At 37.0% G+C, this 18,199-nt stretch overlaps 3 protein-coding genes across 9 annotated transcripts in view; 1 reads left to right on the forward strand and 2 right to left on the reverse strand.

Moving 5' to 3' along the window:
- LOC111493030 (ENHANCER OF AG-4 protein 2-like) overlaps window positions 1–7,828 on the forward strand; it is a 12,080-nt gene extending 4,252 nt beyond the window's left edge. For 4 of the 7 annotated variants that reach the window (XM_023142604.1, XM_023142598.1, XM_023142603.1 and 1 more), the window contains 10 exons: window positions 157–643; window positions 1,418–1,526; window positions 1,750–1,862; window positions 1,942–2,129; window positions 3,246–3,918; window positions 3,994–4,456; window positions 5,265–5,357; window positions 5,484–5,575; window positions 5,672–5,867; window positions 7,344–7,828. In XM_023142604.1, the coding sequence (XP_022998372.1) occupies window positions 157–643; window positions 1,418–1,526; window positions 1,750–1,862; window positions 1,942–2,129; window positions 3,246–3,918; window positions 3,994–4,456; window positions 5,265–5,357; window positions 5,484–5,554 (2,197 nt within the window). In that variant the 3' untranslated portion in view covers window positions 5,555–5,575; window positions 5,672–5,867; window positions 7,344–7,828. Of the gene's footprint in view, window positions 1–156; window positions 644–1,417; window positions 1,527–1,749; window positions 1,863–1,941; window positions 2,130–3,245; window positions 3,919–3,993; window positions 4,467–5,264; window positions 5,358–5,483; window positions 5,576–5,671; window positions 5,868–7,343 lie in introns of those variants that run through there. The other 3 variants (XM_023142601.1, XM_023142600.1, XM_023142602.1) reach the window with 3 other exon arrangements.
- A 393-nt stretch (window positions 7,829–8,221) lies between these two features.
- On the reverse strand, window positions 8,222–11,955 carry LOC111493082. Its single transcript, XM_023142687.1, has 3 exons — window positions 11,394–11,955; window positions 10,205–10,335; window positions 8,222–9,347 (listed from the first exon to the last, which is right to left on the reverse strand). Exons 1-3 carry the CDS (start codon window positions 11,613–11,615, stop codon window positions 8,549–8,551), a joined length of 1,152 nt encoding a protein of 383 aa, XP_022998455.1. The 5' UTR covers window positions 11,616–11,955; the 3' UTR covers window positions 8,222–8,548.
- Window positions 11,956–12,327: 372 nt separating this feature from the next.
- The window catches only part of LOC111493043 (nucleolin 1-like), a 6,215-nt gene continuing 343 nt past the window's right edge, over window positions 12,328–18,199 (reverse strand). Inside the window, exons 2-20 of the mRNA XM_023142628.1 lie at window positions 18,053–18,101; window positions 17,724–17,896; window positions 17,020–17,172; window positions 16,711–16,854; window positions 16,487–16,597; window positions 16,269–16,409; window positions 16,050–16,181; window positions 15,847–15,942; window positions 15,447–15,551; window positions 15,037–15,084; window positions 14,773–14,889; window positions 14,411–14,479; window positions 14,243–14,328; window positions 13,915–14,032; window positions 13,466–13,554; window positions 13,266–13,362; window positions 13,110–13,201; window positions 12,700–13,025; window positions 12,328–12,608 (exon numbers count right to left, since the gene is read on the reverse strand). Of these exons, the coding sequence (XP_022998396.1) occupies window positions 12,580–12,608; window positions 12,700–13,025; window positions 13,110–13,201; window positions 13,266–13,362; window positions 13,466–13,554; window positions 13,915–14,032; window positions 14,243–14,328; window positions 14,411–14,479; window positions 14,773–14,889; window positions 15,037–15,084; window positions 15,447–15,551; window positions 15,847–15,942; window positions 16,050–16,181; window positions 16,269–16,409; window positions 16,487–16,597; window positions 16,711–16,854; window positions 17,020–17,172; window positions 17,724–17,896; window positions 18,053–18,101 (2,175 nt within the window). The 3' untranslated portion in view covers window positions 12,328–12,579. The remainder of the gene's footprint in view (window positions 12,609–12,699; window positions 13,026–13,109; window positions 13,202–13,265; window positions 13,363–13,465; window positions 13,555–13,914; window positions 14,033–14,242; window positions 14,329–14,410; window positions 14,480–14,772; window positions 14,890–15,036; window positions 15,085–15,446; window positions 15,552–15,846; window positions 15,943–16,049; window positions 16,182–16,268; window positions 16,410–16,486; window positions 16,598–16,710; window positions 16,855–17,019; window positions 17,173–17,723; window positions 17,897–18,052; window positions 18,102–18,199) is intronic.

Genomic DNA, 18,199 nt, shown 5'->3' on the forward strand with positions numbered 1-18,199 from the left:
TTTTTTTTTTTTTTTTTTTTTTTTTTTTTTTTTTTTTTTTTTTTTTTTTTTTTTTTTTTTTTTTTTAAATGAAGTCGAAGTTTCAACTTCTGAGTGGTGTTTAAATTAACTCAATTATTTTCTTAATTTGTTTTTTTTTTTTTTTTTAATAAATAGAAGCTTAGTAAACGAATTCAAGGTCACCGAGTCTGCCATGTCCATGAAGCATCTAATTGCAGCTGCTCAGGCTAAAAGGAGGGAAGCTCATTCTCATAATGTCCTTGGGTTTTTTAATTCTGGTATTTTATCCTCTGATGTCCGTGGCAGTCCTAGTCCCTCTCCAGCCCAGCTGCATTTATCTAGTACCACCCATTTGATGCTGGCAGACTTGAAGGGACCTTTTCACCCAAAGGACGTGGCTTCTCCATCAACTCAAGGGCATCAATTGGCATCACAAAATCACACTGATGTTGAAGAATTAGAGGAGAAAAGAGTCAGCTCAGTACACAGATCCGTTGGAGATTCATTGAGTGGTGGCACTGAGGCGGCTGTTGCACGAGATGCTTTTGAAGGAATGATAGAGACTTTATCTAGAACTAAAGAAAGTATAGGACGTGCAACTCGGTTGGCTATTGATTGTGCCAGATATGGCATTGCAAATGAGGTAGGTTCTGATTCTGATGCTTGCTAGCCTGGTTTGACTATCCTGGATTAAAAATGCTGTGGTTAGGATGCTGTTAATATTTCAATTTTTTTTCATTATTTTTATTCTTTAAAGAAAAGTTATTGATGGGTCCATATGTAGAAGAAAAATGTTTTTTTTTTTTAAATGACTTTTAATCATTTCTTGTGTCGTTACATTTGCCTTTGATTTTTTTGTATAAAAATATACAATGTGAAATCTCCTTTTTCTCTGTTGTCGATATATATCCTATGTTGTCAATCTTAAAAATACTGGAGGTATATATTTTAATCAAACTTGCTTGCTTCCACCCACCCTGGTCCTGGAAAGAGGAATGAGGTAAGCACTCTAGATTTGTAGTGGTCCCATGAATGGCTGAAATCTGGTGTGTGATTCTGTTTCCAGTTTTTTTCCCCCTTCTTTTTGAGTCTGTTGGATGATGCAAAAAGTTATGTCTGCATCTCCATGTATTAATCTGGTGGTTCTGGTCCTTTGGATGATCAAAATTTATATATATGTATATATGTTTTCTGTTATAGTCATGGGTATATCATTTGATCCAGTATCTGTATTTAAACCTCTATTACTAGCATCTATCAGGATGACTGTTCTGTGAACTGAAAATGAAATCTGGTTGTTGCGTTGGATTTGGATTTTGAAATGATGTTGTCTATATAGGTTATTATTTGCCAATAAATGCCTATTGGAACACACTCTGGTTGAGTTTTTAGTGTTTAACTGCTGTTCTATCTGCAGGTTGTGGAACTTCTAATCCGGAAGTTGGAGACTGAACCTAGTTTTCATCGCAAAGTGGATCTCTTCTTTCTTGTGGATTCTATAACACAATGCTCACATACTCAGAGAGGTAGATGCACTTAACATAGGTCTATTAGGATTAAATTTATTGGCTATTCTAAGCATATCACGTCTATGTTTATGATAAGAGGCTCTCCATTTCCCTTCTCACCGTGTATCTTTCTTCTTCTTTTTTAAATCTTTATAAAAGTAAATTTTATTGATGAATGGAGTATTCAAAAGCAGCATCCACCGAATTACTGAGAAATTCTTTCTTCTTATGTTGATATTAGGTATTGCTGGAGCTTCCTACATTCCTATTGTTCAAGCAGCGTTGCCACGTCTTCTTGGGGCTGCAGCACCACCAGGTTCTGGAGCTCGTGAAAATCGTCGTCAGTGTCACAAGGTATTTTACTATTGGTCTTTAGAGGCTTATGGTTATGCTGAAAAAGTTTTGAATATATTTCCTGAGGAACTCTCTCCAGGTTCTGCGTCTCTGGCTTGAGAGGAAAATTTTACCCGAATCTATTCTTCGACGTTACATGGATGAAATAGGAGTGTCAAATGATGATTCATCTATTGGTTTCACACTCAGACGTCCATCCCGTGCTGAGCGAGCCATAGATGATCCAATCAGAGAAATGGAAGGCATGCTTGTTGATGAGTATGGAAGGTTTGTATTTCACTTCACTCTCTGCTTTCCACCTTATATTATTATTATTTTTTGTATGTTATACGATATTTTCATGCTTATTTTCATTCTAACCTAGAACTATGTTCCTGAACATCAAATTTTTATGTTGTATTGGGTGTGAAATTTGGTATTAGTTAACCTATACAAAAGCTAATAGTATGTACTCTGAGTGGTTTCTTAGCTTGTACCTCTTGAATAATTATGCAGCACGTTGAGGAGCATTTTGTCTTCAATGAATGTTTGCTCAGTACGGTTTTTGTTACCTTATTGTTATTTTTTTGAGAATAAGAAACTATTTCATTGAGCATTTAAAATATAGCTTTACTACTTTCATATCCAATTGAGAGATTAGATTAGGGCTTTCCTCTCCTGTGTAATTTCATAAGAGAACTAATTGCTCCCATTGGATTGGAAACATCTCTATTCTCCCCAAAAACTTTGATGTTGTTATCCAGCATAAAAATCCAAAGATTAACGAAGTGATAAACCACATAGATAGAGATTGAATGATGGACAGCCAGGTATTTATTTGATCGACATCTCGATGTTTCCTTTTCTTAAGAAACCTAAAGGTTTCAGTGATAAAAAAAAAAATGTTTCTTGATAGGATGTAAAAGCGACCCTTTTGGCAACATTATCGTGTCATTGCTACTTGTGTATTTAGATGTTTTCTGTAATTGTTTGGACAGACTGGGCCTGTATGCATATGTTCCTACTTATGTTGGTTCATATGACTGGAGAGTTTCTCTGATTTCTTTTGCGTAATTCTACTTTCTTAAGTTTATGCTATATTTTCAATGGGATTGAGTTTCGATGGTACCATTTCTATCTTGAGTGGATTTTGTTGAATTGGGAATCAGATGAATTTCTTCTGGAAGTCTTTTGGTAATCTTCCTTGGCCCTTTGGTAATCTTCCTTGGCCCTTTGGTGCAGGGTGGAAATAAATCTTGGCTTCCTTACTTACAAGCTTTGTTTGTTGATATTTGTTTCTTGTAAAAGCAAAAATAAAATTGAATGAAAATATGTTCCTGTGCCATTCCATGTTTTTCTCTTTTTATCAATCGTTTTATGATTCTCTTTCTGTAATTGTATCAGCAATGCAACATTTCAACTGCCTGGGTTTTTATCTTCACATGTATTTGAGGACGAAGATGAGGATGACCTTCCTACCACCCCATGTAAAGAATCCAATGATGCACCATTGATGGAAGCAACAAATGGTGTTGGAGATGCAGAAGCGTGTGCGGTTACCCCAATTGACAGGCGACATTGCATCTTAGAGGACGTGGACGGGGAACTTGAGATGGAAGATGTTTCTGGGCATCCAAAGGATGAGAACTCATTGATTGGAGACATTTCTTTTGTAATAGATGCTCAACATCGGTCTTCAGATAGGGCAACAGAACTTGCTTCAAATACTCCTACAGAGTTTCCCCCTCTGCCAGAAGGTTCTCCTCCTTTGCCTCTTGATTCTCCTCCTCCACCCCCACCCTTACCTTCTTCACCACCTCCACCTCCACCTCCACCTCCATCCTCTCCATCCCCACCACCACTACCACCACCGCCACTTCCGTCATTACCACCACCTCCTCCTCTACCATCTGCATGCCCTCCGCCACCTCCACCACCATTAATTTCCCAACCACCAGTACCCAGTCAGCCTCCATTGTTGAACCAGCAGATATTACCGCTTCAATCTTCCCAGCAGCCTTCAGCACAGCTTCCGTATCAAGCTCCTATTCCCCATGAATACTGCAGCATAGCTAGTGTAAGGATGCAATATTTAGTTTGAAAAAGTATTTTATGGGTATAGTTGTACTTAGTTTGTGTGCCCCTTCTACAGGGAAATCAGCATGTGCAAATGGCTGGAGATGCTTCTCATGGGAGTCACGTGGATGCTTCTGCTAAAGGTGAAACGTACGGCCAGCAGCCACCTTCTGGATTTAATTCTTCGAGGCAATCAGAGTATGGACATAATGATATATATCTGAATACGCAAGTTTCTCAACCAAACCAGCAATATCAGCAAGGGAACCCCAACTTTATTCAAAGGCAGATGCATTCTGGCCCACCTCAAAACCCACCCAGTCATTTCTCTTATGCTAAGCCTCCGGTTCAGCAGCATCCTCCTCATCCATACCATCATTCATATTCTTCGCCATCCGTTATGGATAGCCGGAGGCCTTTCTTGGGTGATGAACAATGGAGAAGGCCTTCAAATGAATTCAAAACTGAAAATCGTCAAGGTGTATGGATGAACGGGGGGAGAAATCCATCACATCCAGGACCACCATTCAGCCAGGAAGGTATTAAAATGTAAATATTTCATTGTATATTTTGGTATCATGATCTTGTGGCTTTATATCTTGTTTGGATATGCATTGATGATGGGGAAAAGGAAAAAGAGTATGTTTGGCTGGCTATTGACAACTGTTCTTTTTACTACTTCACAACCTAAAGTTAATGTGTACTGTAGAAGAAAACAAATACCCAAGAACTCCAACCACTATTCATTGACCGAAGAGTTACTATAAGTACATTGGAATCATGTCCCAATGGAATTTACTATGAATGAGTGAGGATTGTCAACTTTTTTGAATAAATGACTGGCTGGGAGGGAAGATTTTTGCTTCTAGGATCTTAGGCAGGGTTACCATCTCTCTTCTTTTCTCTTGTCGATGTTCAGAGTAGGTTGATCTGTACCTGTGTGGATAAGACTTGTATTAAGGGCCTTGTAAAAGGGAGAGGCTTCACTTTTTGCTCTTCCTCTTTGTAGATTATTCTTTACGTTTTCTCTGGGAATGTCACCTTCTTTGTTAATCTCACCTTGCAGTATTTCTTTTAAGCTTCGTCTGGGAGTTGGGTGGAGACCCACAAATTCCAATTGGTTTCTTTGGTTTCTAGTGCTTGTTTGTTTGATTTAAGACATGCTAATTCACTTTCTTATTTTGGTCTCAGAACGTAAGTATGCTTTAATTTATCCCTTACTGAAATGGAGTCGTTCTTTGATTTTGAGCATCTTAGTATAGACCAAGTGGAAGATTATCTTTGATATTCCTTTTTCTTTACCCATCAGTGTCCACTATCCAGATACTAAATAATTCATCTTTGTAGGCTATTTTCAACAACCTTATGAACGACCACCAAGTAATATTGGTTTTCAGCGTCCTGCCTCCAATAGTCTTCCATCTGGAGCTCCAATTTCTGGTGGTTTTTTAATTGTGCTCTATATGTTTTGTTGTTGTAATTTAGTTTTATGAAGAATTGGTGTAAATTTATGAGCAATTGTTCCAAATTTTTATAGAGAGAACTCTTCTATCACATTTTTTCCAGGTCATAGCGTTCCTCAAATGTTGCCTTCTAGACAAGACATTTCAACTCTTAATTGTTGGCGGCCTGCATAAGAGTTGTTATTTCCTTTCGATGTAAGTTTTTTCTTGAATCATTGTAATGGCCACTCTGAATCCGTGCTGAAAACTTTCTTGCTTCATTTGTTGGATACTTCCATCATGTTCTTCCAGTGCTGATGTGGAATTGGAATACAAATTGGTTACTGTACTGTACAGAAAGATCAGCTTTGTGCATAAATTTTGTACAACTGCAAGGCGCTGTCAAGACTTTTGGAGGCACTTGGTTGAACTCTGTACATAGTAGTTATCCTGACAAACTTGATCCAGGAACATTTGCTCCCAAGTGTAGGCCCATGTTTCTGACCTGGTTAGTGACATCTAGTCCTAATTCTTGTTATTAATTTTGCATAACTAGTTTGAAATGACATTTTTATGCTATGATTAAGAAGCTTCTCATAGCATTTCATGTAGCTAGTTCTAATGTTTACGAGTACTTTTATCTCTATATACATGCCATTTTCATGATCAGAATGAATAATTCACGTACTCTTCAACTCCTGAATATTTTATGGGTGGTTTGAGATCAATTCAGAAGTACATTTTTTCTTTATTATTAGAACAGACAGAATTCTATTGGGTTAATTGGGGGCCACACGATAGATTTTTATCCTATACTCTTCTAGAAAAAAGACATATTAAGATAAATAATCCCGACACGCGCAAAGTTTTAATCCAAGGGAAAGTAAAGGCAAGGGAAGATCGGGGGTGGGGGTTTAACTAGTATGTGTCCCTTAATTCATCACCAAAATTTATTTGTTTGTGATGGGGCCTTCAATATCTGGCTTAAAATTTTGAAATGAATGTTAATAAACTCACTTCTAATTGTTTTACAAACGAAGTCCTAAACTAAGTTGGTTGTACATTAATGTCCATTGAGAGTTCAGATTTTTAAAGTTCTGAAATAATTACAGATAGATCGGCACACATGAAATTGCTTGAATAAGCCGAAAGGTAGCAGCCTTATCTTGACTAGAGCTGTGGAATCTAAGTTGGGAAAGATTTTATTATAACCTGCAAGTAATTGGGAGATCATCCTTTTGTTTCCTGCAATTAGTATTTTTGAAGGGAAAAATCCTCTTAGATGGGACAAGTTGGTTTTCGTGTTTGCGCCCGAAGAATCTAGCCTTGTTGTGAACATTGACTAGTGGCTTTGGAGGTTTTAAGTTGGGATGGATTCCCAAAATCCTAGATTCCTAATAGAGTGAGATGTTGACTAGATCATTTGTTTACAGGATGTGCTTGTGCGGAAATTCGTTAGATGTTAATAAATATCACTGGAAGTTGGTCCCGTTTCATCTGTATGCTGGAAACACTCGATGTACTGGATGGTTGAGATATAAAGGATTAAGGCTTGGGTCCCTTTTATTCCTCTGGTTTTTTACTCTTACATGAATGCTTTTTGCCAAAGGCTATATTCAGTGCTACATGGTAGAAATGTTCAAAGAAATGACCAAACCGTAGTAACCATCTTCCTCTCTGACCTGCTTCTCTCTCCGCCTCTAGTACTCATGTGTTCACAATTTCTAAAACCATTACTATTTTGTCTCTCTTGCTTCAATCTTATCAGAGATCGTTGTGTTTGCCCTATTAAATAAGTTTTAGGCTATGAATAAGAGCATGTTCGCTTATGTTCGTATGGAATTTTTTATGTACAATTAGTCATTTGGATGGCATGCTACCAAAGTCCTGCCAAATTGCTTCTATGAATATGATGGTTTGGCATGCTTTAGATGATATTATATATTCGCTATTGATATCATATCCTGGCCGTATAATATGACAGGTTTTGATAGATTTTTATGATAGAGAGAGAGAGAGAGACGAGCAACTTTTGGGATTCTCAATTTGTTTACTTAGCCGGGTAAAGAAAAGATAGAGTCGGATTATTATATCCAAGGAGGTTGTTGCTCGCAGCTGCATAGATGAGATAGACTATAATTTAACATGGATTTTTGTGCCAAGACCGTGGCCGACCCTTCCTTGTTATGCAGACTCCGGATGTAAAGGTAGTCCCCAGATACTCAAAAAAGAATTTTCAGATTCTATGTAATACTAAATACTTCATTACATACTGTACATGATATCATATAACCCTTTTCTCACCTCACATCCTCGAGTATTTTCTAAAATAATTTCTTTATGATCTTGAAATCATGTCAGTCTGAATATAGTTGTTGTTCAATTATGAGTTTCATTCTCCCACATTTTGATTCTGACCCTCGACCTGCTGATGGTTTAAATAACTCTTTATTTGCTTGGCCTTTTTCATTATATTTTCTTGCATCTGATAGATCTATTACACCATTCTTCTGCTTTGAAACTTCGGCTGTATGTATGCATAAATTTTGGTTGGGGGAGGAGAATGCATTACTTGGACTTTGGTAATCAATCAATCATGAGTGATGTTGCCATTGCCTGCACAATTCAATTAATTACCCATTTCAGCATCATCTCCTTCAATGATAAAGAGGTAACATATTTTTCTTTCTCCTTGAAGTTTTATTTTTTTATTTTTTTATTATGCGATTACCAATTGTATAGCATTCACAGTAATTTAGAATGGAGTAAAAGAGAAACTTAGTGTAGTAATTATTAGTTGAAAATAGAACAGTTAGTGAGATCATCAATGGTGGCATAATAATCATCTTCAACAACGTGATAAGAAAAAGGGAGTAAATATCAACATCACTTTATTGAAAAAAGAAATGCTTTTGTTTCACTTTTCAACGGAGTTGACCTTAATAAACTAATATACATTTGCTTACAAAACAAATTCTACGGTACCCATTCCATCAATTCATTGACTTCTTTAATAAAACTAGAATTCAAAGATGAAAGGCGAAAACAGACCTGTTATTTGACTTCTTTAATTTCTTCATAGTTTGTATTCTTTCTTGAACTATAAAAGACGGCATCAAAACCTGATAAATTATGGAGCAAAAGTGGGTAGAAAATTTATCCCTTTATTTCCCTTATAACCAGATCGAACTAATCGAGTGCAGCTTTGTTTCTTCGACCCGTCAAAGGTTTTGGCAAGCCATCAAACATTGGTCTGGAAGCGGTTGAAATTGCCTGTAAATCCGGTTTCAAACTCCACTTTGAAGCAAACCAAATTGATGAAGTGTTGCCATTCTCCGGATCCGGCAAACTGGATGTGCTCAATGACTTTCTTACCCCAGCAAACCCATCAACGGCCACATATGAATCCCCCAAACCTATTGGAATTGGAATCAATCCAACCGCATTGTCACTGGCCAAATTAGCTCTGCTAGATGTTTTGGGTCTTTGAGCCAAAAGGCTCTTTCCAGCCGAGGATGAGAACCCGTTACTTCCACTGCTGTGGTCATCTTTCAAGAGCATTTCAGGGGAATAGGAAAAGTCAGCTACAGATTTCTGGCGCCTTCTTACCAATTTGTCATTCCATTTGGGATCCCCATCGCCGCCGGCTTCTGCAGATAGCAGATCAGCCACCTCTACTTTCTCACCCAGAAATCCATTCACTGAACTCCTGGATTTTCGATGGTGATGCATTAGTAAATCCAAATCCTGTGAGGTCCCAGAAACAACCATGTCTTCTGAATCATGAGAGGCTCCTTCACTGTAGACTGCCGCGTCGAAACCATTGACTCTGCTCCTCTGGTCTGATGGTTTGAGGCCATAGTAACCTTGTAAAGAGCTCATGGCTGAGGAGATCCTCTGTTCGGAAGACTTCAATTTGAGGGAATGGAATGATTCGAAGAAATCCGATGAAAGACGTGCACTTGGAGTCCTTTCGGAGCTGCTTTGTCTGCAAAATGATTCTCTTTTATCAAACACAAGATGATGTGTTGGCCAGAAAAATATTGGAAAACTTCAGTCTTTCTTATTCCATCTCCACTTCTAATTTAATAGTTGTAATGGGCACAATGTATTTGACCAATCTCTTGAAATGAATGATAAGAAATTTGCATACTTGAGCATAAAGAATTCCAGGCAAAATTGAGCATAAAAAATTCCAGGCAAAATTTTTGCAAATGAAATCAAAGATGCAGGATTCATTTCCTAGTGGTACTATATTTCAGATGGATGCCATTAATGAGACTCGAAGGATATTAGTTCATAATGATTTTAATTTCATTTATTTATTTTAATTCAACATAAAGTTGGGCAGCTTTAAATCTTGTATCAACAAAGCACCTGAGAACGATATTGCCATCACAATAGCATCCACTTATAATCAGGGCCACTCTCCAACCATCACCAACAATTCCTACAGCAAAAGAATTATCAGTATACACTATTCCATCCCATCACCTCCATCAAAAAAAAGAACCTAAACGGCCCTAAGACGTCCAGGCATCAACATCAAAGCATGGCGCTGGCTCCACTCAAATTTTCTTTCTTAATGGCTTCGCCTAATCCACTCAAAGCACGGTTCTACAAGTAGCAACACTACTTGAACCCCACCCTTCACCTCAAGCCCTATATGACCAATAACTGATAATTCTGCAAGTCACTACCATATAGCTCAAACAAGGCATTGGACACAGCTCAACGAGACATAGCCATAGCCAGGGGAAAAAATGTCAAAAATGGCAAACATGCACTCAACTTACGTCATTCCTGTGCAATATTGTGGAAACATATGATAATCAATACACGTACCCTGGAGTACTTAGCTCTTCCAGTAAGCAAGGAGAAGGAGGATGCCTTCCAGGAAGAGGAATCTGGAGAGATTTAAGAGCAAACATTTGAAAATCTGTGACTAGCCCATTCATCTTCCTTATATCTGCAACCTGGCGAATCATCAAAAACCAAAATTACATTTTTCTCCTAAATAAATCCGCATACAAAGACGGAATGATAGAGTGCCATGCCCATTGATGCGTGTGCTTGGATCAGCTATGCTACAAGTGCAATCAGATAACAAAAAATATGAGAGGGCTGAATGAAATGGTCCATGACTTTGGAGTAAAAATTTCTCTACATACTGACCACAACAAGAAGAAGAAAGTCGATATTCATCACAATTGCGTACTATCAACCTCTTACTATTAAACGGGGCAACCAAGTGAAGAGAAAATTTTGCCTCCACTCTATGGTGGCCACTTTTAAACCCTTGGTTACAAGTGAAGGGTATAAAATTGTCAACCACGTTCTACCCGCTTCCTTGAATAACGCGGCCAACCCACCTTAGTTTTCTTCAAATCTAAGTTCTAAAAGTTAACTGAGACAAGAATTTTGTCCCTTTGATTTCTTATATGTTTTCGATAAGAAAATTTTCAATTGACAATTCGCCTTATAAATTATTGTTTGATTTTAGGCCAGTTTCTCAATTTTTGTTAAATTTTATTTTCATATATGTTTGCCCCCCAACAAAAAACTAGGGCTCGCTCGGTCCCTTTAAACTAGAGACTTCAAAAAGGACAAATCAAGGGGGAGAACAGGAAACAAAAGGTCTTATGAACATCTGCACATAGTCCATACAAGTCTAATGATAATTTGTTATGGTTCATTCCATTCTCGAGATGAATTCGCCATAAGCCTCATTTGGTCACAACGGAAAATTTAAGGCCCGATTGAGTTCACATCGATATGGTTTTCTAAGAAATCATGCCTGCCAAAAGGGAAAGAGATAAACTCTAGCCTTGTCGGTGCAGATGATAAGATTCATTAATAAAGCAACATCTGACACGCGAATATTAGAAAAGCAAAAAGAATTTGAAATAATCATTTCCATTGTTTCTCCATCACAACAGCAATTTAACTAAGTTGAGAACGATACAAACGAATGCTCATTACAAAAATTCTCATTTCATCAAAGACACATCTAAAATTCTCAACTGCGGCTTACCTCGACACCGTATTTGATTGCAACTCCAGCAAGAGTATCTAATTTAGAAACTGGATGCAGGATGCAACTAGTAGGAGATGAACCCTGCGAGGTCTTCCCAGAGCTTCGTCCATTCGGCGTGCTCTCTCCTCCATAGACATCCACTAGATCTAACGCATGAAAACCATTGCTCTCGTAACTATAATCACAAATCCCATTTCCGATCATCCGCCCCCTTTCCATCTGCGTCTCTCAAATCCACCATCCAAATCAATTTCCGTCAAGAAATGAAACCATCATTGAATCAACCAAGATTCAAAACCAATCCAAACCAACGCCAATTTCATCAAAACAACTCCACAAATCAAGACCGCCAAAAAAAAAGAAATCGTTTTAAAGAAAACAAACTGCAAGAAGCGGGATGAACAGAAAGACGAAAACGAAACGTAGATCCAAAATGAAAAAGAACGAACGTAACCGAAAAAAATATATATATGAATCCAAAAATTCCCAGAAAAAAATGAAAAAATTTCGCTCCTTCCTTCTTTATTCACAAACCTCCAAAAGAAAATCCCTCGGCTGTAAAGAGTTTGAGGATCATATTTAACTTTAAATATTCAAATATTTTGTTATTTATTTAATAAATATAATGAAATTTGACCGCCTTGGCCCAGCCCAAATCCAACATTATTTTGGGCCGTAATTTGCCAGTGGGCCCAAAGTGAAACCGGCAGAAGGTCTGAAATGGATATGTCAGAAGCGCGTGGGGACCACTGGCATCACCCATTTAATAATGTATTAAAATAATTATTTGCTTTATTTATTACTTCTTAAAAATATACAACTTTCTAATTATTGGAAAAGATGTAAAAAGATTTAAAAAGATTAAAAATAAAAAATAAAAATTAATTAATTAAATGTAGAACAAAACTTTAAACTGAGTGAGGAGGAGAGATGCAAGTAAAGGATTGGAGTGCATAAATTAGCTCAAAAATATTATAAGTTTGACATAACATAAGAATTATAGAAATGAAAAGGGAAAAAGGAATAAAAATAATAAAGGAAGCAAGAACACTCGGCGGCTACTGGCTGTGCTAAACTAACACACACTATTTTTTACTTAAACATGTCTGTCCTTCTTCTTCTTCTTCTTCTTCACCTCCCAAAACTTTGTTTTTCTCAACTGTTTTCTCTTCTCTTTCAATCATCAATCATCACCGAATGTAGTTTTCTTTCCTGCATTCATTCGTAACACATTCAGTTTAGGAGGAGTTATGGAAACAAAAATCAACCCACAAAGAAGAGTTAGTAGTAGTAGTTTAGGTACCTGATGCAACTATGCTAGGTTTGTTGAAACCTCCTCGTCCTCCTCTACCGCCTCTCCCGCCGCGATCACCGCCTCGTCCTCCTCTGCCTCCGAATCGTCCTCCTCCTCCTCTGCCATCACCACCACTCCATCCTCCACTCCTTCCACCACTTCTTCCTCCACTTCTTCCACCACTCCATCCTCCTCTTGCACTACCACCACCATCACGGCTGTCACCACGGGGCTTGGCCTCGTCCACTGTTAGGTACTCGCCATTGAGTTCGCTGCCATTGAGTTCAAGGGCTTTGTTGAAACTATCTGCATCTTTGAAGTCCATGTAAGCCATTCTGGAAAAACAAATTGACAAAAGCCAAAACATCAGAGTTGATAAATTGGAAAAGGAAAACACAAATCAAGTACAGAACACAAACCCTTTGATGTTGCCAGTCTCGTAATCCTTTGGAATGGATACCCTGGTAACGTCTCCACAAGTACTAAAATGATCTTGTAGGGCACTTCTAATCTGTAACAAAAACGATCTCAGAACACTACTTACAAATCACAGATAAGATAATATTATTTATTACCTCGTCCTCGCCTAATGATCGATCGAAACCACGAACAAAAATTGTATGGCTTGGACCACCCCTTCCTCCTTTCTGGAATGAGTTGTTTCTGTCTTTGCTATATATTATATCAACAGTTAGGGAAAGGAAATCGTTTACTATGAATATGCAAATGGAGCTAAAACGGGAAGAGAGATACTCAAACGAAAGAGGATCTTTACCTGTCATATGGGGTATATGCACCTCTTTCTCGAGCCAAGTCAAGTTTTACTTCACGATTTAACAGGAGCTCACCATTCAATTCAAGAGCCTGAAGTGAAAATTATTGAATACATCAATGCAAACATAGTAGCAATCACAGAAATATCAAACAACAAGATCAAGAATGGCTGAATGGACGTTCTTGTTAGCCAAAATGCTACCAATCTAACTAAAAATATGGTGTACCATACAAAATGGACTTTTTATGCATGAAGAAATATACGGTACAAGTAAATAGTATTGTAAAACAAAATTTCAAGAATTTTTATAGATAAGGCGTACCATGCAAAATGATGAATACAGAGAATATATGCGAGTTTTTCTTCTAAATTAAAACAAAAAAAAAACATAAACACCACCACTACAGATACAAACCAGTGAACACCAAAATAATGGAACTGGTTCTTACTTTTTTAGCAATATCAGCTGTCTCAAACTCCACATGGCCAAAGCCCTTGAACCTCCCATCGTGATCAGAAGCAAAACGGACATCAATAGGCTTTCCAACATCTTTGAAGAAGTTTTCCCTGCAAAGTTTTAATAATTCAGTTTAAAAAATACAAAAGTACAATAATTCAATGGCCAAAAAGGGAAAATTGGAAGAGAACCATTAAAACAAAAGAACCCAGTATCCTATGCTCACCATCACATGCAAAGGCCTCAAATATAGATAAATTATGTCGGGGAGTAAAACAACTATAATCAAAATAACAACACAAAATGCAACTTTAACATACACATCGGCCTGTTCAACTTGGAATGATAAGTTTCCAACAAACAGCGTCTTTGATTCACCACTCTGATCTTTAGTAGGAGTTTTAGGCTGCATGAAAACAATAAAAATTAGTTGTTGAATAAATGATATTAGACTATATAAAACAAATGACGGAATAAAGGTAATTTACTGCTTCATTCTTCGCTTGCTTGGTGGCTGTTTTTGGTGATACAGCATCCACCATTTCAACATCATTATCCTAATACCCCCAAAAAATTGACACAGATTAATCCCATTAATAGGTAAAGATATAAAATATAATCGAAGTGACATTATTATATTTTTTAATATCATAAAAAAAAAATGAGCCATCAACAAGCACATATCTTTCATGGACTGGAAAAACGCAAATCATAAGTTACTGGAGCAGATGGTCAAAGCTCTTTCAATTACTATAAAACCTAACGAGCTAATGCAGATAAATCTAAACAACATAAGAGGTTTATAACCAAACACATGACAAAGTAAAAACAATAGCACCGAAAAACTAACCACTTTCTTCTTCTTTTGTGGTTTTTCCTCCTCTTCATCACTTTCACTGGAACTGTCATCGCTGTCTTCTTCATCCTCGCTCTCATCACTGTCCACATCCATCTTTTCTTGTGTTTTCTGTAAAAGGATAATGAATTAAGACAATTCAGGTAGTTTATCACAATATAGCACTAGATGAATTACGTGGACAAAAATGTATCAGATCATTTTCCACAACCCATTGGAGGAATTATAGAGAAAAAATATCAAAACTTTAAAAAATACCGATTTAGAATCTTTTTTCTCAGAAGGAACAGCAGCTTTCTTTGGAGTCTGCAAAGACATTTTAGATAAGGTATTTAATAACATGTTGAATAACATCTTTTCTAAGTCAACCAACTCAAAGTTTGAAAATTGTTTTTTAAAGAGGCATTAAACATGAACAGTATAGAAAAGCATAAAGATAAAAAAAAACATTAAAAAAATCTTGAAAAGCAAGAACAGGATTATCAATATCAAAACTAACTAACTGCCACCGTAATAATGCCTACTACTCTTTGTTTAAAAATAATAATAATAAATATCCATGACATTGAAGCAAATCATAAAAATAAAACTAAAACTGACATATACAACACCCAACCACCAGATGCATGAACTTAAATGTTAATCAATGGTTCACAGGAAGAACTCACATCTTCATCGTCGTCATCCTCATCTTCAGAACTACTCTCTGAACTCCCTTCTACTTTCTTAACCGGCTGTGCTTTAGCAGGAGCAGCAGCAGGTTTTTTTGCAGCCTGATACAGAGTTCAACACAGTTTAGTACATTGACCAATGAACATATTCCCCCACGCCCTTTGTTACATATTTAATATGGAGAAACATAGCATTATTCAAACTAACCAACCTAAATTAATGATAATAAACTCAAGCAATTACTAAGCTCCTTTATAAATGTAGGAGACAGCTAAATTGTTAAGTCTGATATTATTGATCTCTGATATTCAAGCACAATTACTACAATCAACAAAAGATGGCACACGAGGCAGATGTCAATCAAATACTAAGGATAAGTAAAATGTAATATTATACCACATCCTCGTCAGAATCACTTTCTTCTGAACTGTCACTAGACTCGTTCTTTTTAGCACTGGCAGGTGCTTTGGAAACAGCTTTGGCTGCAGGAACCTATGCAAGGAAAATCAAAGACTCAAAAACAACTCATCCAGAAGTAGCTCAATACTGGTTCTTGAAAATTCAAGATAAGAGACAAACTAGAAAATTTCAATCCTTACATCTTCATCAGAATCTGAACTTGAATCAGACTCGTCACTCGATTCATCTTTAGCAGCAGCAGAAGAGCCATTTTTAGCAGAAGTTGAAGGCAGTTGCTTCAGTTCATTGCTTTTTTTGGATACTTTATTTTTCTGGATGATTAAAAAAAGTAAGCTTCAATTATAAAAAGTTCCCAAATCCTAAACAGTAACACCTTATACCAAATAAATAATACTTACAGGCTCTTCATCTGAAGAGCTATCATCCTCATCTGAACTTTCGGAATCAGAACTATCCTTCTTTTTAGACAAAGCAGCAGCACCTTTCTTAACAGAAACTTCAGAACCTTTTGTTTTAGTTACAGCTGGCTTTGCAATTTCCTTGAAATAAATACAAGAATTTATCAGAAAAATCAGAGCACACAATCAAGTACTACGCGTTCACATCAACTACTTACATCTTCCTCATCAGAACTGTCATCTGATTCTGAGCTACTCGACTCCACTTTCCCTTTCGAGGCGGCAGCAGGGACACTCTTTTTGGCAGCAGTAGGTTTTCCCTTTGGTTCCTTGAATACGAGTTCCATTAAATTAATTACAATAATGTCAAGCATTTGAGAATAGATGAATAAATTGATTACAAGTGCAAATGTCAGTGGCACAATTCAAATTGAATACTCACATCATCAGAATCAGAATCGTCATCAGAAGACTCTTCCTCTGAACTACTGGATTCCTTGTTCTTTTTGGCAGGGACGGCAACGGCACTCTTTTTTGCAGCACTTGGTCCCTTCTTCAATGTTGCAGCAGCTTTAGAAGCGGGCAGCTGAAACAATTGAGATTAAAACAAAAATCAATTATACAGACTTATGAAGGACCTATCAAAGTTTCTCTTACTGTTTGATAAATAACATATATACATGTACTCAAATCTACCAAAACATATAAATCTATAATAAGCTAGAAAGCTTAAGGGAGTATGTTTACACACTTCATCAGAATCAGAGTCAGAATCAGAGGAGTCTTCCTCGGAGCTACTGCTACTACTAGCAGGCTTGCTCTTCTTTACAGGGGCAACAGCACCATTAGCTTTTTTAGGGGGCAATTGTTGCTTCTTTGAAGGAGCAACTTTAGGAGCAGGTACCTGGAGTTGTTAAGAGTAAGATAATAAATAAACGTAATTACTGTACAGAGTATACAAATATTTTCTCTCCCTACTGACGAATTTTGACCTTGTCTAGAAACATATAATTACATCGTAACCAATGCTACAAAATATACCAAATGAAGCAATGCAAGCAAAAAAAATATGAAGTATGCATGAACATAGAAACCATCCTCAGTGTTCTAAAATCCCCATACAAAAATCTCTGAGGACCCTTTATTCTAGAAGAAAAGTTTATTAAAAAAACCTATTTGAGACAAGTAAATTCAATATGTTGTCGTGCTGGTGTCATAACTATTATTAGAATTTATTGCCGTAGCAAACCGAACTATTAAATATAATGCCGTGGCTAACCGAACTATTAAATTTATTGCCGTGGCTAACCGAACTCCAATAGTTTTTTAAATGCTGCAATACTAAGAGTTGCATTGAAAGGCCTACAAATTTCCCTACCAACGTGGAAAGACGCGATAAAAAACATGCGAAAAGGCAGATTAAAAAATCCAGTCAATGATAACGATAGTGCTTACAGTCTCTTCTTCGGAAGAAGAATCTTCCTCAGAGCTACTTGTCTCTACTTTCTTCTTCTTTTGAGTTTTTGATTCGACCTTTTGCTTCTTAACAGCCTGTTCAACAGCCTCGTCTTTCTTCTGCTTCTTCGTTACTACTTGTTTCCCAACAACCTCTTCAGCCGCTCTCTTACCTTCGTGAACATCAACATACCAAAAATTTAGCAACCATCCTCAATAATCAAATACGAACAATAAAAAGAATAGGAAAAAAATTCATTGATCACCACAATAAACAACATGACACAAATCAACATCAAATCGGCTGAACTCGATGATGCATACGATACCTTTCTTCGCAGGCTTGGAGGTCGGGACTGCAGCCGGAGCTACCTCGGCCTAGAACAATTAAACAGAAAACCCAAAACACCATTACAAAACCATCTACAAATCTAGAAAAACTTTCATAGGGAAAAAAAAAAAAAAAAAAAAAAAAA

The sequence above is a fragment of the Cucurbita maxima genome, unplaced genomic scaffold (assembly GCF_002738345.1).
Source record: "Cucurbita maxima cultivar Rimu unplaced genomic scaffold, Cmax_1.0 Cma_Scf00018, whole genome shotgun sequence".
Classification (NCBI taxonomy): Eukaryota; Viridiplantae; Streptophyta; class Magnoliopsida; order Cucurbitales; family Cucurbitaceae; genus Cucurbita; species Cucurbita maxima.